The sequence below is a fragment of the Cibotium barometz genome, chromosome 37 (assembly GCF_041138505.1).
Source record: "Cibotium barometz isolate CiBa-2024 chromosome 37, ASM4113850v1, whole genome shotgun sequence".
NCBI lineage: Eukaryota > Viridiplantae > Streptophyta > Polypodiopsida > Cyatheales > Cibotiaceae > Cibotium > Cibotium barometz.
Window position 1 is genome coordinate 6,035,582 of NC_141082.1, and position 22,538 is coordinate 6,058,119.

General features: G+C 45.5%; 1 protein-coding gene across 2 annotated transcripts in view; it reads left to right on the plus strand.

Annotated features, from left to right (window-relative positions):
- The first annotated feature begins 3,426 nt into the window (after positions 1-3,426).
- The window catches only part of LOC147616862 (ABSCISIC ACID-INSENSITIVE 5-like protein 2), a 42,537-nt gene continuing 23,425 nt past the window's right edge, over positions 3,427-22,538 (plus strand). Inside the window, exons 1-2 of one of the 2 annotated variants that reach the window (XM_086776506.1) lie at positions 3,427-4,418; positions 4,495-4,566. In XM_086776506.1, coding sequence (XP_086632632.1) covers positions 3,609-4,418; positions 4,495-4,566 — 882 coding nt within the window. In that variant the 5' untranslated portion in view covers positions 3,427-3,608. The remainder of the gene's footprint in view (positions 4,419-4,494; positions 4,567-22,538) is intronic. The other variant, XM_086776507.1, reaches the window with a different exon arrangement.

The following is a 22,538-nucleotide window of genomic DNA, read 5'->3' on the forward strand; positions in this document are numbered from 1 at the left end:
CCTAAATTCAACTAATATGGGTGTATCTATCTGTTTAAATGCAGCACCCCTTCTTGCCTCAAGCCATAGCCCTTTGCCTACAACAACCTTCTACACTTCGTCTTGCCTTACACATGTTCTGCATATAGCCATAAAGAACACCATATACATACCCAAAGCCAAACTTCTAACCTTAGAAAACCCAACCCCCATATCCAAAACTGAAGTATCACCCATTTATACATCCACATCTCATGAGGCACAACATACTCCCAAAATCCAACAACCCTTAGTTCCTTCTTTTGTCTCTAACTGCATAACCCGTAGTCACCATCACCCTGGAAAAGAAGCCACCACTTACACTGGCAGTCCTGGCCCTTGTAGAAGTTTCCATCTCATGAAGGCCAGTGTTCTGGTGTCACTAGTCAAGATCTTTATAGCAAAGGGAGAAGTCGAGGACAGCTAAAAAGAGAATCACCTTCTTCGCAACACTGGAAATCAAAGAATGGGTTCCCAAATCTCAATCCTAGCTATGCCAATAGCTAGCACACGGTACTCATAACTCTGATGATAAAGATAGTTACTTTGGTGGAAATACAACAACAATGACACCAAAAGACCATCTACAAGACAACAATATGATTCTAAAGTTACTGACACTCATGGAGGAACATGCAAACATGGAGGAACATGCAAATATGATTCTAAAGTTACTGACATTAGTAGTAACATGGAGGAACATGCAAACACAAGGGCTCATATTCAAGGATCATGGGCAACTCCTCTACCTCCTATCTCTGTGCTCCTACTCGAGGTCGCCGAAAATAGCACTAGAAGAGACAGACCCATCCTCACCTTAGAGCATCACCTTGCGCTCTCTGAAGTAAGTGGTCAAGATAGCAAAATGGCAAAAGCAGCAGAAGTGGAGATACCCCCACAGAACCTGCCAGCACTAAATCCACAGGCACCTATCAACATAGAAAGGCTGCAGCTATTGGAAGTGCTGAAGGATTACTCCACTGCTATCTAGAAGAACTACCACCAGTTGCATGATTGGCTAATCACCATGATAATGCCTGACAAAGGCCAGTAGCAAATTGACAACCACAACACCGTTGAGATCCTCGCTCACATCAAGGAACTCAAGGCAAGTACGCTGGGAAGAAGTAAGAACTATCCCAAAATTTTTCTTCTGGAAGTCGACTTCCAGGAAGTAATCCCTAGAATTCATATCGTGGAAGGCATTCATCATCCTCTGCCTTCTAGATCAACTTGTCCAAGATGTGCCTACTACCACAACATTCGGATCCCCGGCCTCTAAAAGCGCCGAACCAAAGATCATCACAAACGTTAATCAAAACTCGCCCAAAAAAAAAGACGACACTTTTGTGGGTTCTAGTCGTCGTCGGATCAGGAATCCGACCCACCTGGGTGTGCCAAGTGTTAGACATAGGCTAGCCCAGCGTCAACCAGTGCTGCAGTAGGTAGCCAAACGGTCGCATGTCAACATTGCCAACTGTCGAGGCCCACCTACTTTATTGTAGGAAACATCGCTTCCTTAAACACTCAGCCCGCCGGCGCATCTTATCATCTTAGTACTGGTAGATACTATAAGAAGGCACTACAAAAGGATAAATTTAGAGCCTTGCAAAGGCTGGCTATCGACTGTGTCATTTTTATTTTGGATTGATATAAGCAAGATCATCCCTTTTTGCTCTCTCTCTCTCATGTACATTCATCTTATTGTTATGTTTCTATATATTTTTAGTTCTACTGCATACATTATAGTTATCTGTTAATGTATCGTGTTTCATCACTATTTTATCAAGGCAGCTCAATAGTGTTCAATAATTTGTATGCCGTGCTTGTTTGCGTTAGATATGCTGTGCTTGTTTGCCAACATGGCTATAGAGACACGGTGAGTTCATCTTTGTTTTTATAACATTTGGATAAGCAAATGTTTTGCTTTTGACTTGCTTTCATTTACAGTGGCATTGTTAATTTTTCTTGCTTGGGTTGAAATACTTACCATCCATAGAGAGAGAGAGAGAGAGAGAGAGAGAGAGAGAGAGAGAGAGAGAGAGAGAGAGAGAGTGGTCTCAAAATATTACGTAAATGATTAGTGAAGTGTAGTGTCGTATTTGATATCACAGGTAATATTGCTTAGGATAGATGTGGCAAGGAGATCATTTTCATTCATTTATGGCGATGGACAAGATATTGAAGGTATTTGTCTTGACGTTTGCTATAATATAGTTATCATTGTTTACCATAATCTATCTAATCTTCATGGCTCCATTGTAGACCCCCCGTCTTGGGAAGGACAAGCAACATCATTTCTAATAATTGAACTATTAGAGAGCACAAATGTATTACGATATAAAAACTTGCTTTTTATATAGTTTTTACGTTTAATTGTAAGTATAAATTATTATTGATACTACAGGGACATGGAATATCTTTATTTTTTGAGTTTAGACTATTGCTAGGTTTGTATGGTCCTCCAGACACTTACAACGAGAGCTTTGGGCTCCTTGGAATTTACTATCTAAGATTGTTGATCAGCTTCATGTACATGTAATGTTTGTAGACTATGAAAAGCCTAATAAATTAGATTTTATGTACGTAGTCATTGGACATTATAGAATTTTCTGTCTATAAGCGTGTTCAAACGCTATCATCTCAAATATTGATCCGCTAAATGAGTTTTGTAAAGTTTTATCTTTCAGCTTTTTTTCTTTAAAAATTATATCTTACAATAGCTAATGTTCTTATATATATATTTTTGAACAGATGGAGGCAAGGAGTATAGGCTTCCAAGGAGAGATAATCAAGTTGTAAGATTGTTATAATGCTTTGCTTACGTGTGTTAAGATTGTCTCACGACTACATTGGGTTGGAATGCTAGATGTATATATGTGCCAAGTTTGGTGCTTTATTCAAAGGAAAGTAAATGCTTTAAGAGCTCCTACATGGACATATATGGCTTCAAATATAAGGCCTCTCTCTCTACTCTCCCTCGTGTTCGAGTGTGTGTTTTTATGCATGCAAGAATACTCTTGTCCATCAGAGAGACGGGTCATGCCACTAGTAATAAGAAACATGGAAAACAAAAGAAATTATTCAATGAGATGGAAAAAAACCCAGGTCTTTGGGTTTGTTCCCATACAAGCCACCGCGTGGCCTTGTTTCAGGTTGTTTGAGCATGTGTGTGGATACACCTACCCTTCAAAGATTTAAACCAAGTTACCGCTCAAGCTTTAAAAAAGTAATAAATTTGATGGAAGATAAACTAAGTTAACCCTGAAGGTTTGAAAAAAGTAATAAATTTGATGGAAGATGAACAATACCTCGACAAATATATATTGTTGCATGAAAGAAGCCGAAAGCATTTTTTCCAAATTTTAAAAGATTAAACGCGGACAAATAGTTAACAGTACTTAAGTGGTTGGCATGCTAGCTTAGCTTCGGTTTCTCTGTTTGAAAGCGAGAAGCTTAGAAGCTGCTTGTCTATGGCGATCCCGTAAGAGAGGCATTTTGAACCACGCATTCTTGTCGCTCTTCGAGATGCTTTGGGCCTCTAGTTTTATCTTTCCCACTCTATCTCTCGATGCGTTCGGTTTGCCGCCATGCCCTCGCAGAAGGCTATGCGTTCGTCTTGTTCTTCTGGCACGGGAAATGCAGGAGCCTCTTTGTCCTCCATAGCGCGGCAGCCTTCGATTTATGGTTTCTCTGCAGAGGAGCTTCAGAAATCGGCAGGGAAAAGCTTTGGCATGGAAGATTTTGGGAAGAATGTCTGGACAGCAGAAGAGGGAGGGAAGGCTATAGCGCATGCAGCCATGGATCCTCATAGCAATCTTTCTTTTCTTCGGACTGTGAGCGGCAAGAGTATGGAAGAAATATGGAAGCAGATTCAGCCAAGAAGCAGGGCCATAGACAACAAGCAACATAATCCTGCACAGCAGCAGCAGCGTCGGCTAGGGACTATGGGGGAAATGACCCTTGAAGATTTCCTTCTGAAGGCCGGAGTTGTAAAGGAAGACAACGATGCTAAGGTAGATTTTTGTCTTTACCCTGGAAACCCTAATCTGCACCCTGCAGTCCTTCAGGCTTCCGACGTTCAAGCAGATTGGATGATAAACAATGCTTCTCAACAGCAACACCAGCATTTGCGACTAGCTGAGGTGACCCCCGCTGTCGCAAGGGGAGCCAATCTGATGTTGCCAGGTTATCATGATGGTGCAGGTTCAGGTCCAGGTGGTTTGGCATTCATTCCCTCTGTTTCAGATTGTCCCATGCTGTCCAGAAAACGTGGTGCTGCCTTTCACGTAGTGGAGGAGTCCATGCAACAAAGAAGACAAAAGCGGATGATAAAGAATAGAGAGTCCGCAGCTAGATCCAGGGCTAGAAGACAGGTGATATATCCGTGTATGGAAAAGGTATAGCTTTGCTTGAATATTGTAACGTTTTGCATACTCTGCTCAAGTTTAGTATGTGTACTTCCGTAAATCTCAGGCTTACACAGTGGAGTTGGAAGCTGAAGTAACTCAATTGAAGGAGGAGAATGCACGACTGAAGAAGCTACAGGTGCCCTCAAGTTGTTTTATGGATTCGTACTGGGATTCTGTTTTCTACAATATGCCATTTGTAACCTGCCTCCAACTTACTCCATGTCTTTGCTTGATTAACGAATGTTTGAATTTTCAAAAAAAGTCTAGGAGTACATTCAACTTGCTAAAAACGAGAACACAAGCAATCAGTTTGTCATGAATGAATGGTAAATTTGTGAATCAACAAATGTGGAATATACGAGTTGTTCATTTTGTATGTGGATTAATAGATACATAGATACATAGATACATAGAGAGAGAGAGAGAGAGAGAGAGAGAGAGAGAGAGAGAGAGAGAGAGAGCGTCTACTAAAGACCCAATGGGCCTATGAGACCAAAGTGATACAATAATGTCCATGGCATATCTCATCATGGAATGGAAAATAAAACAGAAACATAGCTATCTCACTGGGGTGATACAAAACTGTCCATGGAAACTCATCATGGAATACTAAGAACATAGAAACACGAGAGCAACAGCTCCCAGTAGATGGTATACCACTCTCCAAAATATCAAAGCATGGGGCTAATGAGTATGGCCGAGAGGTCTCCCTCAGCTATGTCACATCTCCCTTAGCTATGTCATGTGGAAAGGTAGCTGGTGGAGCATGTCTTGGATCTGGAGGTGATGAGGGGATCATGGCCGACGGCTGGGGGGCTGGGGGTGTTGGGCACGTTGGAGTGTGGAGGCTTGGTTTGAGGTAACTCCTCTCGGGCGAGGTAGGTCCGGAGCAGCTCGAGGAGGGTCCACAAGATCCTCTATATCGGTGTCCTCCACCTACTGGGTCCGGAAAAAACTGGTGATGGTTGGTTGGCGAGGGAGGGGGCGGGGTAGTTGGGGCCGAAGCTCTCTCAAGAAAGTGTCCCTGTGTCTGCGGAGCTCAAGCAGGAAGAGGCCTAGGCAACGCTAATCCTGGAAGTCAATGATCTTGGAGTGTGGACCAAATCCCTCATGAAACAAACAATGAAACCTCCCATGGATCTCATAGTATATTGGGCAGCGGCATATGTAATGCTCCTCCGTCTTAGCCTGTGTGCGGCATAATCGGCAGATCCTCTCCTCTGTGGGTCTTCGTATGAGCTTCCCGGCTCTGAAGATGCGCTTAGCTCTACTTGTCTCCACTTTGAGGTGGTGGGATGAAACCCGTATTTGACCAATTGCAATCTGCATGGCATGGGACATGTGAACACTCAAGTAGTCCGTCTGCTGGATGAGTCCATCCTCAATGAGCATGAGGAAGTGATCTCTATAGAAGTGCATCTTCGTTGGGAGCTCCGGAGGTGTGATCCATGTGCAATGGGTGTAGAGGTTGAGAAGATCTAACCGGATAACCGGGTTGGTATCCTTGTGAGAGAGCCGGAGAAAAGGGGAGTCCAAACTGTACTGAAGGGGGGGTAGGTGGTCCATGCGGAGCCCATATACTCAGAACCAAGTGGAAACTAATGCATACCATACTCTAGAGTGGCCCTCAAGTGCTAGTTGTCTCGAGGACTCCACGGCAAGCCTCGGGTACCTGTGGGGATCCATGTGACTGATGTGATGGAGGTATGTGACTGTCTGGAAGAGTGCATCCACTACCATCAGGGCTGCAACAAACTTTGCCTCGATAATTTGGTGTGGGACTGATGGTTTGCTGCAGATCATACGAGAGAACATCATGACCTGGGGCCTCTCAACTCGTTGCCAATCCTCGTTGGATAAATCTGGCCCCCAGAAGCTGCTCCATACATCAAGGCTAGTGTGACCAGGGTGTCAAAAAGCCAACCCTTTGTCCTAGGCTCCAGGAAATGTGCCGGGAAGCGTTGCCGCCCAAGTAAGCTCAAGGTTACATATCCCCTTGTCACTTTGGCATGTGCTGCGGGAAGCATGGTGAAGCGTGGGCCACTAAAAGTGACACCAAGGTAGACATAGGATGAGACAATCTCCACAGGATCCCCTCTTATTGGAGTAAACAAGATCAAGCTTGTGATAAAAAAGGATTTGGGTGTAATGTGAGATGGGGGGTGGTGATGGAGGGACGAGTGGTGTGCAGATAAGAGTGAAAGAGAGGCAAGCATGGTCAGCTTCAAAGGGGGCGGGATGGAGAAGTCGGGGAGAAGGTGTGCCAAAGCCGGTGATCCCATAAGGTAGTCCACGGTGCTAGTACCTCCTGAGTGAGGGAAGGAGGTGAGGGCGTCGGAGGAGGGCCATCGGGACATCCCATCATAGATAATGAGACCATGTGCAGCTCCGAGCTCTTAAGAAATATCTCCCATACACCATGATCTCCTCACGGTCCTGTGATGATCTCTGCAGCCCTGTGTCAATGATGTCCAGCTCCTGTAGTCTGATAGGGTCGTCCAGATTAAGAAGTGGGACCTGCTGACTTCCTGTCTTGGCGTTGAAATCACCGAGAAGAAGGACTTCCCCCAGTTATGAGAACTCCATAATATCCCCATATAATGGTAAGTACGGTGACTGGCCATGCTGTGCGGCTTGGTTAAAATAACACACAACAATGTGGACGACTTTGTCACTGCTAAGTTGTAGCCGCACCAAAAGATACCGTTGTCATGCCATGGCACGTCTATGGTGTGAAACCATGCATATGAGGCCATTAAATGCAAATCCAGATGCATGGGATTAAGTGCCATGACTTGAGTCATTATATGATGCCTAAGTACATATGTTCATATTGTAAATGAGGTTCAATAAGACGAGCTGAGGCTGAGCCAGGTCTCGAAGCCTCTGTACATAAGTGTGGTGTGAATCATGGAGTTTTTTTTTTATGCTTATGGTGAACCTTGAGGTAGTACGAATTATCAATGAACCAAAAGCAGCATCACTTTCTTATGGGGCTAACAAGAAAGAAGGATTAGTTGCAGTTTTTGATCTTGATGGAGGCATAAGAAAGACTGAAGGACCAGCAACTGATCACTTCTAGAGAGGGAGTAGATAATATGGTTGAAGATGCATCCATGCAAAATGGCATCATGAACGTTTCTTCTGGGCTACGCTTCACCAAAGCACATGTCACTCATCCTGAACTAAAGTGCACATTCAATTTGGAGATAATCGGGCTGAGAAAGAATCCCAATGGTCCCATGTACACATCTCTTGGTGTAATGACAAAAGGAACCGTGATAGAGATGAATGAGTGAGCTTGGTCTAGTAACTCTGACTGGTAAAGTGGTGTGGGGCAAGTACGCACAAGTCATAAATAACCTTGAGAATGATGGCTGTATCAATGCTGTTTTACTAGTGTAACAGCTATACCCATGGAGAGGTATCACGGTTTCACAGTGAGGCCGTCCATATACACCCTCGTGAAAATGTTGGGCAAGTGTGGATATATTTCTGAAGCAGAAGATGTGTTTGAAGGATTGTTTGAGCGTGACATGGTATCATGGAATGTGATGCTCTCAGCATATGTTGAATAAGGCGAGGGAGAGAAAGCTGTACAGCTATATAGACAGATGCAAAAGGAAGGCATAAATCCTAGTGAGAGAACTTTTGTAATTGCCCTTCAGGCATGCTGCATGCTTGCAGAGAATGAGGTGGCTGCTGTTGTTGAAGGTAGACGGGTCAAAACGTTCTCTCTCGAAATTGGCCAGGCACTACATGCTGATGCTTGGAGGAAGGGCTGTGATTCAGATGTCTTTGTTGGTTGTACTCTCATAGGTATGTATGGAAAATGTGGGAGCATTTTGGAAGCAGAGAATGTGTTTTGTGGGTTGTCTCAGTGTGATGTGGTGGCATGGACAGTGATGCTTTCAGCATACCTTGAACGAGGCGACGGGACTAGAAGACCGCCTAGCAGAGGCAGCAGCTGCAGACGTATTCGAAGGTGGCATCTTGCATGGGAAATTACGAAGGTTTTAAAAAAAAGGAATATCCGAATTTTAAGCAAAAAAAAAGGAGGCGCAGTGTATTTCAAATGAGGAAATCCGAGTTTTTGGCTGCAAAAGCGAATGGAGCCCGAATCTCTTGCGGGGAAAAATGAGAAATAACAAGAAAAATGCAGATAGGAAGGGGGGGGGATATGCAGAAAGGTGAGGAGAGGAAAAACCAGAGCTGAATTTTGCAGAACGTCTCGTTTAGGGAAGATAACTTCTGTTCAAGCCTTGTAGGGGTTTGAATTAGAGAGTAATTGAAGCTTCATCCAGTGATACGCTTCCTGAAAATTTCGAAAAATGAAGTGATCCGTTGCCGATTTCAGGCAAAGGACGAAGAGCTGAAGCCTTGGAGAGATGCCTGGGTAATCGTGAGGAAGCAGAGACTGCCGTTTGTGAGTATAAGCTGCTGCTGGCGTTGACTGAAGCCGAGGAGTCACCTGCAACAACCAGAGGAGGTATGCGATATGTAAAAGGCTTGGCAAAAAACTAAAGAGATGCTACAGAAATCTTGCCGGTTTGATCAGAGAATGGAGAAACTTTAAGATGAACCTATCAAGGAAACACTTAATCATGGGGAAGAGAAATGAAAAGATGTGTTTCGAGCAAGGTTTGTTCATGGTTAAGGTGCAGGTTGCGCTTTAAGTTGGTGTGGTATTTTGGGTCTTCTTCACACCCTTTTTCATAATCCAGCTCCTTTATTATGGTCGAAGCTGGCTGTGGATCACTTGTTGGGACTTAACGAGTTGGATCTATGATGCTTTGATGGATTAAAGTTGTTATTCAAGCATGATGCTACCCAATAAATATATGTATCAACAGTTTGGCAGTTGCTCCATTGATGCTCTTATGGGTTGTATTAGGTCCCTTGCCTTACAAGGGGGGGGTGCTCCTTTTTTGAGTACATGGTGAGTGGTTACTCTAGTTTGGAAAAAGGAAGGTTCGAGAGTCTACAGAGGCGAGAGAGTGAAGCCCTGGGTTCTGCAGACAGACGAAGAAGTTATAACCTTGGATTTTGGTTTGAGCCATGAAGCTTATGATGGTTTTTGGTATAACTCATATGTCTTGCTGAGATTTGGTATGTAAATACTATGGTTCCAGCCTCTGCTGGTGGTTCCCCTTGAAGAGATAAATATTTTGTTTCCTTGCTGGGATTTGAAGCTACTCTCACAGCCAGAAGTCTCGCACTTGCCCAGCGATACCGTCCACGTCACGACAGCTTTGGTGAACCCGACGTGAAACTGCTGGGGTGAGAGTGTGGTGGAATACACAGGGGAGCTATGGCTGAGAATCCTGAGGGTCAGGGGGTTCATTTTGACCCCGGAGTTATGCAAATGTTTCAGATGTTTACCATGTATATGCAACAGCAGCAAGCGGCTGAAAGGGGGCAAATTTCTACAACTAAAGGACTGCAATCAATTGTGAAGAAGGTGGATCAATTTGATGGTAAAGACCTCACAAAGTACCTGCGCAATTACACAAAGGAAATGGAGTTAAACAGGGTGACTGAAGAGGATATGGTTCGAAGCTTTGAGCTGTATGTGTTCCTGAAATAAGAGAACGCATAAGAGGATTGCAGGCAGCACATGGTGGCAGAAGTTGGGAGGAGTTCATGCTTGCTTTGAAGGATGATTATTTCATGGAGGATTCTGAGCGGGTGACCAAGCGAACTTTCTTGGAATGGGTCACAAAACCCAAAATGGGAATTTCTGCCACAGAGTTGCTAAGAGAGTTTGAGAAGCGCTATGCCCAGCTGTCAAGGATTAAGCGCACAACCTTGGACAGGGAAAAAACAGAGCTCTTCTTACACTCCTTGAGGATAAGAATACGGAGCAGGGGCTAAAGAATGATTGGAATGATGTCGAGGATGCGGTCACCATGCTAGCAAAGCGGCAGCGAAGGAGGGATAAAATGGTGATGAGCTCGGCAACTCCTATAACTGCTGTTACCCCTGAGAATCTACCAAAACCAGCTGCTGCAATCCTAAAGGTAGAAGGGCCGATGGAAGAGCTTATTAAGGGCATGCGAGACCTAAAATTGAAGATGTCTAGGATTGAAGAAAAAGGGCTACCATTAGGGTAGGCTTCTATGCAAAGGCCTCAAAGCAAAGAAGGGTTTACATTCAGATGTATATGGTGTGATGACCCAGAACATGCAAAGAAAGACTGTGCTAGCTATAAGGAAGCCCTCAGAAATCAACTTGTGTTTTTCAAAGATGGGAAAATCCACCTTACAGAGACTGGTCTTCCATTAAGCACAAACTTTGGAAAAGGAGGGATGAAAAAGCTGGTTGAAGACATGGTTGCTGGACATGCCATCTCTATGGTTGAGGCAGCAACCTATGGATTAAAGGTTGGTCAATCGAAGCAGGAATTTGAGAATGATGAAGATTATGAGAATGAAGATTTTTGGCCATTAACAATGGAGCTAATTGCTTCAAAGAAGGTGTCTAAACAGGCTTTGCATGAGGCAGGTGACTGTATACGTCTTGAGACTGGCTGGGAAGAGCCTGTGGATTCTTTATCTGTTCATGCCTACATTGCAAAATGCCAGAATAATGAGGCACAGGTAGAGGAAAAGCGTAAGAGGGAAAATGAGGAAGGAGGGCCATCAAAAAGGGTCACCCGTGGTAGTGAAAAGAAGGATCCTGGGCCATCACATATGCCTCCGCCGCATAGCAAACCTCCACAGGAAGTATCAATGGAAGAAGTGCCAGCAAAAATGAAGCATGAGAAGGAGAAGGGTAAAGGGAAAAGTCCACTCTACAAGCTTCAATCTGATATTGAAGCCGCAACAGACCTCAAAAAGGTGCTTGAAGAGAGGATTCTAAACAGTAGGGTGGAATTTACACTAGGGGAAGTCTTGGGGATTGCAAAGAAAGAATTCCATGATGAGATAATTGATATTATACGAAGGAAAAGGCAGTCCATAATTGAATCTATTCCATCACAAGGGGAGACAAGCACTTCCAAGACTCATGGAGTACAGGTACAACAAAAGGAAGAGAGAGAGAATGTGGTGGAATGTAATCACTCTGCTGAAGGGGCACGACAAGTGCGCTTTGTGGATGAGGATGATGAAAAAGAAGTTCTTACAAAGAGTCATTACTCCAGGAGCCATTGGGCAAGGGCCAACACTGAAACCCTTGTCAAGATAGGTGACTTGGAAGAGCCGTATGTCGCTCTAATCGACCATGGGTCTGAAATAAATCTTATGGCTAAAAATCTCTACAACAAATGTAAGTGGCCAATGGATGTAGATCATGGGTGGATGATTAAAGCAGCTAATAACTCATCTGGAGAGCTCTATGCAGCCTGTCCAAATGTAAGGGTAACTATAGGGGATGTGAAAGATGATCAGAACTTCTTTGTCCAGGAGATGTCATCGTATCCCCTCATCCTTGGGCAACCCTACATTACAGCTGTGAGGATGGAAACAAAAGTTTTGGATGATGGCTCGGCATATGCAAGAATAAGGAGTAAAGATGGCAAGAAAGCTGTTCAGTTCTTGACAGTTTGCATTAACCATGAAAGGAACCGTGAGTCTCTTCGAGCACAGTCACTCCCAAAGATAAAGAGAGAATTCATGAACTACAGGGAGATGAGGGATTTTGGCCAGGTGCCATTGTAAAGCGGGATTCCAATGGTACAAGGGAAAATGAGTTCTCGCAGGACTCAATCAATGTAAATAACTTTTTAGCAAATTTTCAGGGATTTTCCAGCTATGGGTCACTAGTCTTTGTAAAAAGCAAGGATTTGAAGCGTGGCATGCGTCGACATGTACAAAATGAACAAAAAAGTCTTGAGCAGTGTGGTCTTTTGGAGAAGAATGAGTTTATTTCAGGGGTGCTTGATGAGGTGTCATTTGTGGATACTATGGATGTGCTTTTTGCTATGGAAAGAGCATGCTTACAGGGTGGGAATGAGATGATAAAGGTGTCATCTGTGGGGATGTATGATATAATCCGGGAATTTGAAGGAATGGAATGTAAAAACATGTATTGTGAGATGGATGCTCGTGTTGATACAAAGTATAAAACGGTTGCAAAGAAGGTGAAACCAGTTGCCTTGCCCTTGCCACCAGGAAGCAAGGAGAAAATAGATGAAGCCTCTATGCAACCGAATCTCAGAGATCCGAAGAAAATTGGGCATAAGTTTACACAGGAAACCCTAAAAGAGCTGAAAATTGGTGAAAAGGATTTTCTGTTGCCAGTTGAAAAGGAATGCTTTGAGGAGATGCTTGTAAAACATGGGAAAGCCTTTGCTTTTCAGCCGCATGAGATAGGCTGTGTTGATCCAAGCGTAATAGCGCCAATGGTGATCTTCACTGTTCCACATGTGCCCTGGAACCTGCGGCCGATTCCAGTACCAAAGGCTCTCTTGCCAAAGCTGATGGAATTACTAAAAGAAAAGATCAGGATGGGAATTTCGGAGCCATCATGCGCTCCATACTCCAACGGATGGTTTACCGTGCCAAAGAAAAATGGAGCATTGCGCTTCATTCAAGACATGCAACCTGTAAACAAGGTCACAATCAGGAATGTGGGAGCAGGTCCGATTGTGGACGAGTTTGCAGAAGCATTTGCAGGGAAAGCTATATACTCTATGGGTGATCTGTATTCGGGATATGATCAGTTCCAGCTGGATATACAAAGCAGGGACTTGACCACAATGAAAACTCCTTTGGGATTGGTAAGGATGTGTACCTTACCACAGGGAGCCACCAACTCCGTGGCGCATATGATGAATGGAATGAATAAAGTTTTGCGAGACTTCATACCACAAATAACTATGCCTTTTCTGGATGATGTGCCAATAAAAGGCTGTGATGAGAAAGATAAAGATGGGGATTTGGATTCGAGGGGGTGCCGCAAGTTTGTGGTAAATCATATAAAAGATTGTGATATGATTCTATCCAGGCTTGAAGAGGTGAATCTTACTTTGTCTGGATTGACATCAGTGTTTGGGGTTGGTGAAGTGCTAATCGTGGGGCATCTTTGTAGTACTAATGGACGCTGACCTTGTCCAGCCAAGATAGATGCAATACAAAGAATGAAAGAGATATGCATTAATGTTACAGAGCTGAGGAGATTTCTTGGTGCATGTGTCTTTTATGTTATATGGATCCCACATTATGCACATGTAGCAGATCCTCTTTATCAACTTTTGAGGAAAAATCAAAAATTTTTGTGGAGTGCAGTACATATTAAAGCTATGCGGAAGCTGAAATGTCTACTCCAATCATCACCTACTCTAAGGAAGGCAGATTATGAGTGTGGCAGGCCTGTGATTGTTACAGTTGATACTAGTCCTACTGGGATAGGATGGGCAGTAGGGCAAGATGATGAGGATGATCACAGGTATGTAATCAGATTTGGAGCAAAGGTATTAAGCATTCGTCAGCGAAATTATCCGCAGATCAAGAGGGAGTTATGGGGAATAGTCACTGCTCTAAAATGTGAAAAAGAATATCTTATTGGGACATCTGTACTTGTGGAAACTGATTGCTTGCCACTCCTTGGAATGATTGCAAGCTGCACCACTCCAGATATCGCTATGCTTAGGTGGATTGCCTATATCAAGTCACTAAATCCTGAGTTTGAGCATATTGCAGGAAAAGATAACCCAGTTGCAGATATGCTATCAAGAGCCAGGTATGAAGATGAAGAAGGGATGATTAGTGACATTGATGATGTAGGTACAAAATTCTATACTACTGCATATACAAAAGGGGACCATACTTGCTTATCAAATGCACTTGAGTCTTTTACTGAGGAAATGTATGAAGGAGATTGGTTGCTTATTGGTCAATACTTGAGTACTTTGACAAGACAGGAAAATTGGTCTGACTCAGAATTTAAGAGGATCCGCAGAAAAGCATATGGGTATTTTCTAAAGGATGGGTACCTGTGGAAGCATCCTAAGCAGAGAAATGCTATGCCACAGAGAGTCATATGTGATAAAGAGACTCAAGGGAAGCTCATGAAAGAATTCCATGAGAGTCTCTGGGCTGGACATCGAAGTGTGTGGGCCACCTTTACCAAAATAAAGGAAAGATATTGGTGGAAAGGAATGTACAAGGATGTTTCCCAATATGTGGAAACATGCATGATATGCCAAATGTACTCAAATGTGCGACATCGTGATGGCTTGCAACCAACCTACCCACTTGCCATGCACTACAAATGGGTAGTGGATCTAGTTACAATGTCTTTGGGAATTCGGCAGATGCGGTACATAGCACTTGCAAGAGAAGATTTGACAAATCAGGTGGAAGGGCGTGCTCTTAGAACAAAGAGTACGGAAACAGTATGCAAATTTCTCTTGGAAGATGTGATTTGCCGGTATGGTTGTGTTGGGAAAATAACAGCTGACAGGGGTGAGCTAGATGTTGAAGAAGCAAGGGAATTCTTCTCTAGAATTGGCATCAAATTGGCCCTAACATGTGCTTACAACCCTGAGGGCAATGGTAAAAGTGAGCGAGGACATCCTCCAATCATTAAAGCTTTGGCTAAGGCATGCAGAGGAAGAATGCGAGTGGCCAAGGCTGCTACCATATGCTTTGTGGGCTGACCGTACAACTCATAGCTCAGTGACAGGATACATGCCTGCAGAATTAATGTATGGTCAGAAGCCAGTAATGCCAGTTGAAGAAGTAGTTCCAACTTGGAATGTATTACCTTGGGTGGAAGAATTGAATAGGGAAGACCTCCTTGCACTGCGAATAAGGCAGCTGGAGAGGAGGCCTGAAGATGTAGAGCTTGCTAAAGCTCGTTTGAAAGATGCAAGGTTGAAAAATAAAGAAAGATTTGATAGAAGACACAGACTCCGGCCAAAGCCTATTGAAGAAGGTGATTGGGTCCTAATGTATGATAGTAGTCTTGACAACCAGTTCACTGTGCAAAGGAAGTTTGCAAAAAGATGGTTTGGTCCTTACATTGTCAAGCATGTGCATGGAAATACCACGTATACCCTGTGTGAGCTTTGATGGAACAGAGATAAAGAATCTTGTAGCAGGCAAAAGGATCAAGATGTTTAAAAGAAGGCATGACAGTGATCCTTTTGATTCACAGGGGACTCAAAATGAGAGGCTTGATAGTGATAGCATGGATATGGTTGAAGAGGAAGAGGACGATCTTCCTGGTAATGTAGAAGATGAAGACGACATCCAGATATATGTGGATCTTGATGATGATTTGGCACATACCAGAGGATGTGCAGGTTTAGAGGGGGTGGATGTCGTGCCATGGCACGTCTATGGTGTGAAACCATGCATATGAGGCCGTTAAATGCAAATCCAGATGCATGGGATTAAGTGCCATGACTTGAGTCATTATATGATGCCTAAGTACATATGTTCATATTGTAAATGAGGTTCAATAAGACGAGCTGAGGCTGAGCCAGGTCTCGAAGCCTTTGTACATAAGTGTGGTGTGAATCATGGAGTTTTTTTTTTATGCTTATGGTGAACCTTGAGGTAGTACGAATTATCAATGAACCAAAAGCAGCGTCACTTTCTTATGGGGCTAACAAGAAAGAAGGATTAGTTGCAGTTTTTGATCTTGATGGAGGCATAAGAAAGACTGAAGGACCAGCAACTGATCACTTCTAGAGAGGGAGTAGATAATATGGTTGAAGATGCATCCATGCAAAATGGCATCATGAACGTTTCTTCTGGGCTACGCTTCACCAAAGCACATGTCACTCATCCTGAACTAAAGTGCACATTCAATTTGGAGATAATCGGGCTGAGAAAGAATCCCAATGGTCTTATGTACACATCTCTTGGTGTAATGACAAAAGGAACCGTGATAGAGATGAATGTGAGTGAGCTTGGTCTAGTAACTCCGACTGGTAAAGTGGTGTGGGGCAAGTACGCACAAGTCATAAATAACCCTGAGAATGATGGCTGTATCAATGCTGTTTTACTAGTGTAACAGCTATACCCATGGAGAGGTATCACGGTTTCAGAGTGAGGCCGTCCATATACACCCTCATGAAAATGTTGGGCAAGTGTGGATATATTTCTGAAGCAGAAGATGTGTTTGAAGGATTGTTTGAGCGTGACATGGTATCATGGAATGTGATGCTCTCAGCATATGTTGAATAAGGCGAGGGAGAGAAAGCTGTACAGCTATATAGACAGATGCAAAAGGAAGGCATAAATCCTAGTGAGAGAACTTTTGTAATTGCCCTTCAGGCATGCTGCACGCTTGCAGAGAATGAGGTGGCTGCTGTTGTTGAAGGTAGACGGGTCAAAACGTTGTCTCTCGAAATTGGCTAGGCACTAACAAGAAAAACGCAGATAGGAAGGGGGGGGGGATATGCAGAAAGGTGAGGAGAGGAAAAACCAGAGCTGAATTTTGCAGAACGTCTCGTTTAGGGAAGATAACTTCTGTTCAAGCCTTGTAGGGGTTTGAATTAGAGAGTAATTGAAGCTTCATCCAGTGATACGCTTCCTGAAAATTTCGAAAAATGAAGTGATCCGCTGCCGATTTCATGCAAAGGACGAAGAGCTGAAGCCTTGGAGAGATGCCTGGGTAATCGTGAGGAAGCAGAGACTGCCGTTTGTGAGTATAAGCTGCTGCTGGCGTTGACTGAAGCCGAGGAGTCACCTGCAACAACCAGAGGAGGTATGCGATATGTAAAAGGCTTGGCAAAAAACTAAAGAGATGCTACAGAAATCTTGCCGGTTTGATCAGAGAATGGAGAAACTTTAAGATGAACCTATCAAGGAAACACTTAATCATGGGGAAGAGAAATGAAAAGATGTGTTTCGAGCAAGGTTTGTTCATGGTTAAGGTGCAGGTTGCGCTTTAAGTTGGTGTGGTATTTTGGGTCTTCTTCACACCCTTTTTCATAATCCAGCTCCTTTATTATGGTCGAAGCTGGCTGTGGATCACTTGTTGGGACTTAACGAGTTGGATCTATGATGCTTTGATGGATTAAAGTTGTTATTCAAGCATGATGCTACCCAATAAATATATGTATCAACAGTTTGGCAGTTGCTCCATTGATGCTCTTATGGGTTGTATTAGGTCCCTTGCCTTACAAGGGGGGGGTGCTCCTTTTTTGAGTACATGGTGAGTGGTTACTCTAGTTTGGAAAAAGGAAGGTTCGAGAGTCTACAGAGGCGAGAGAGTGAAGCCCTGGGTTCTGCAGACAGACGAAGAAGTTATAACCTTGGATTTTGGTTTGAGCCATGAAGCTTATGATGGATTTTGGTATAACTCATATGTCTTGCTGAGATTTGGTATGTAAATACTATGGTTCCAGCCTCTGCTGGTGGTTCCCCTTGAAGAGATAAATATTCTGTTTCCTTGCTGGGATTTGAAGCTACTCTCACAGCCAGAAGTCTCGCACTTGCCCAGCGATACCGCCCACGTCATGACACCGTGCTTCCGGACGATGCTGAGAATCTGTCAAAGATGGGATCTAAAAAGGGCAGGTATCCCTCCAGAGCCATGTAATCCTCTTGATGTGCGGGTCTCACCTTGGAAAGCTGACTCCCACTCATATATCCGGCTATGTATGTTAAGCCCCTCTCAGGGCTATGGTGAGCTTGTGCATCTGGTCTTTCCCCATATATGTGGTGTCATTTGCTCATTTGGCAACATCTCAATGCCTTTTCTTTGACCAATAACTGTATTCTTGATGGTAATTCTTCATGGTTTGTCACATGTGTTAGATGTAATAAATGCATACTAGACACAAGCTAGTCAACAGTATGCAATGCATAAGGAATGATCCTCCTGTTCATGGATTGTCCTGTCTGGTTTCATTGAAACCATGCTGAGCCATCTGACCGCTAGGACCACTCAGACTATCCTCAAGGGCATCTGGTCACTAGGACCGCGCGAGCATTCTTCCATAGTTATCTGGGCCATCTGGTCGCATTGACCGCCCGACTATGAGATCCAATACAGTCATCTAGGCCATCTGGTCGCAATGACCACCGGACTGCGAAATCCAATACAATCATTTGGGCCATCTAGTTGTGATGACCGCCTGACTACGAAATCCAATACAGTCACCTGGGCCATCTGGTCGCAATGACTGCCTGACTGTGAAATCCAATACGGTCACGTGGACCATCTGGTCGCAATGACCGCCCGACTGCGAAGTCCAAGTTATCTGGCATCGTTGTCGTCTAATGGGTCATCTGGTCGTTGCCTCCCATTTACAAATCTCGTTTTGGCATCATTGCCGTCCAATGGGTCATCTTTTTTTTTTTTTCCCGGGAAAAAGATCCTTCAATTAGTTAAAGAGAAAACAGCCACAAAGGGCTCAGTACAACCACGAAGGGCTCATATAAGGGTAGGAAACAAGTGATCGATCATGAGGGGGAGAGATGCTTCTCCTCCGGTTGGCCGCTCTATGAGGAGAAGGGTATCTCATACAGGGGGAGGGGACACAGCAGAAGCGGAGCGAGCTGCTGCTCGGGAGAGATATCAATGCCAACTTGGCAGTCGAGGTATCGGACTGGACCCACTGGAAAGCCTCAACTGGTCACCAAGTTGGGGTGGGTGTTGAGCCTACCCAAAAACCACACGACTTGTGCTAGTTGATCTGTGCTCCTCATGCACAGCAGAAAATCTCTATCGCCTGTGTGAATCTTTGGAGATTCCCAACATCTCCAGCAAGGTAGGCTGTTGTGTCGTCTGCAAACTCTAAGTCCAACAGCTCCTCCTGCGTGCGGAGGGGAAGGTGCAATCCCTGAAGACTGGTCTCCTGGGCGGAGAGAAAACTACTCATGGCCTCGGCAACAAATAGAAAGATGTATGGTGCTAGAGGACAGCCCTGTCGAACCAAGCAGGTAAGGGGGAATCTGTGGCCTCGGGCTCCTTGAATGAGAACATGGCTGTGAGATGCTGAATAAAGTCCTAAGACTCCACGAATCCATTCCATGGGGAATCCCATTCGGCTCATAGTGCCCTCTAGAAAGCTCCAATCCACCCTATCATAAGCTTTCTCAAAGTCAAGGAGTAGCACAATGAGGTCCTGCTGTCGCATCCTGGCTGAAGCTGTCGCCTCCCAAAAGGTAAAGATGTTGTCCAGAATACTCTGATCCTGAAAAAAACCAATTTGAGTGTCATGGATCAGGGAAGGCTAAAGTCGCTTGTTGATGGCCTTGGCCAAAATCTTGTAGGCCATCCCTAGAAGGGTGATAGGTCTCCACTATTGGATCTCCAATCTATCACCACCCTCCTTGGGAATCAAATGTATCAAGCCCTTTGTGAGCCTCTCTAGCATGGCACCTGTGAGCATAATCTCATTGAAGGCAGCGTGAAGGCCACCTTCCATGAGGTCCCAATGGCAAAGAAAGCAAGAAGCAAGAAGCCCATCCGCCCCCGGGCATTTGCTCCTGGGTAATGCCTTCACCGCCTTCGCTAGCTCCTCTGCAGTGAAAGGGGTCAATAAGAAAGACCGAAGGGAGGGGGGAACCACCTCTCTCGTGTGTCTCCAGACTCTCTCGCGCGCATCCATCACCTGGGGGGATAATGGGGCACGAGTGAGAAGAGACCGTAAGAAATCCGTGGCGATGGCTTTCACCTACGAGGGGATCGAAAACAATAACTCCATCTTGGCCACGTAGCGTGCGAATACCGTGTCTCCTCCTGTGAGGGCCGGCTATCTCAAAGAAGTCTCCAGTAACTCTGTCACCGGCCTGAGTCCAGAATGAGGCCCTGGCATGGTATCTATACTCCACCCTCCTCTCCTCAATGGACTGAATCTCCGTGCGGGCAGCAGCGATCTGACTCTCAATCCATGAGCTGTCCGGGGAACTCTCTTGAAGACGCTGTAAAGAGGCTAGGCCCCTCCTCAGATTCCTCTCCTCCCGGAAATCCCTCCAATCTCCTCTGGCCTGCCTCTTGTATGAAAATACTTACCTCCCCAAGGCCCTCATCCAAAGTGCACGCTGCAGATCCTGAGGAAAAATCTAGATCCGCCCATATCTGAACAATCCGGCTACAAATCTCGGGGTCCTGAGTGAGGCTGTCTGGAATCTTGGAGCTCGCATGTCTGTCATGCCTACATGGGTCCTCTAGGGACAGAATAACTGGGGCATGATCTGAAAATGTAGTGCCTGCCAGAATACCAACCATGCCTCCACGGTTGCAAGCCCACTCGACAACATAAAACCTGTCTAGCCGAGAGAGGTTGGGGCTAGTGCTCTGCCTATCAGATCGAGAAAAGCTAAGACTCCCGGGGTTGTGCCCAAACTCTGGAAAATGCCAAGGGTCCTGTCCCCTAAGAATCAGTATCATCTCCTCCCATGCAGAGTACTCCACCCCTGAGACAGTGGCCGTGCCACCTCCAAGCTTGTCCTATGCTGTCTCTATCATGTTGAAGTCACCGTCCATGCACCAAAAATCAGCCTGGGGAAGGGCCTGTTGGATAGTGCTCCAAAAGATAGCTCTATCTGCAGCCGTATTTGGGGCATAAATGTTAGAGGAAGCCAACACTATCCTCTCCAATCAGAATGGTAACCCACTGAGCACGTCCTGGAACTATGACTCCTGATCCTGTCACAGACGGCAGAAGCTGCTCACTGACAGAGAGAGACACTCCTCCGTGCGTCCCTGAAGGGCCGAAGGATGGAGACCAAAAAGTATGACTCCTGCATGGTAGAATCTTCCCGCAGCGGTAGGTATGCCCCTCGGTAAGATGGTGCTCCTGAAGGAAAAGAATGTCGATAGATCTCCCCACCATAGCTCGATGCAGCTCTCCTCTAAGGACTTCTCGTCTCTGAAAAGCACTGAGGCCCCCCTAAGCCCTGAATGTTCCATGAGACAATCCTCATATCAATCTTTGTGTGAGCCGGAACTACTGGAACTGCCCTCCACTCCAAGAGTCTTGGGCGCGGGCTTAGACGGGGAATAGTCACAATCTGTCTTGGTGCGGAGTCACGCCAAGTGGGCGTGGATCTTGCCCTCCATGTACTGCCACTCTGCCCGAGCGCAAGAGTATGCATACTCCGTGCTCAATCGCTCACAATGGAGGTATCTGTAAGAAGGGGGGGAGAGGTATTGCGAGAGGTATGCATAAACACAAAAAGCAGCGCCTTCAAGCTGGAGGTCACCATCTCCCCTCCTTGGTCTTTGTGGGCTGATCCACCAAGCTCCATCTTGGCCAAAGGCCATAGATGAGTAAGAATGTCGGTGATCCGGAGATCTTGCTGATGATGCGATAGCTCAACTGCCTGATCCTGTATGGTAGCGGCCATCGACTCTGGATCCCACTCTATCTCGGGGGCTGCGCTCAAGGGGAAAGAGAAGATCATCGCACCATTCTCTAGCGTAGAGGGTCTAGAGTGGTGGAAGACCACACATACCCAAATAGGGGCTACGGTCTCCTCGAACCTGTTTGTCCCTTCTGTTGGAAGACACCAGAAGAAACTATAATCCATAGGCTGCCCCAAGATCCTGGGGGGCCCGCCTGGAGACTTAGGTGGGAGAGTCCTCACTAGTTATCTCCACTGGCTCTGAGAAACGATGAATCAGGTGGCGAACGGTAATCGCCGGCTGTCTCCTCTCCGAGTCAGGGGTTGTAGGGGGCCGACGGGAATGCTTTGGAGAGGCAGAAGGGGGGGGGGGATCGTAGGCACGGAGAAAGAGGAAGGGGCAAATGGAGCGACTGCAGGAAGAATCGGAGGGGAGGGGGGGGGGAGGCGGCGGGGAAGGAGGCGAGGGGGAGTGGGAAGGCGGAGAGGCTAGAGAGGGATGCTGCTGAGAGGTATCCATTGAAGAGGAAGGCTACTGGGGAAGGCTCGACGAAGCAAGGGTGGGGTCAACCTGCCCCACTGGGCACTGAAGGCCAAAAGAGAAGTCGTGACGAGGAATCGGCCGCCACCTTGGGGGGGGGGGACCCTCTCCGTGACTGGATGGGGCGTGTTGTCTGCGGGGGGGGTGCTGTGATAAGTGCTCGAAACGGTTCTTTGACAAAACCGAATCCTCTTGCATGTTGCTAGCCTGACACATGGCGGGACGCTTAACTTTGGTGCTTGATTGGCGACCGGGGCGGGGGCCAACCGTTTGCCACTCTCCGGCTGATGGGTCATCCATGGTCGGAACTTG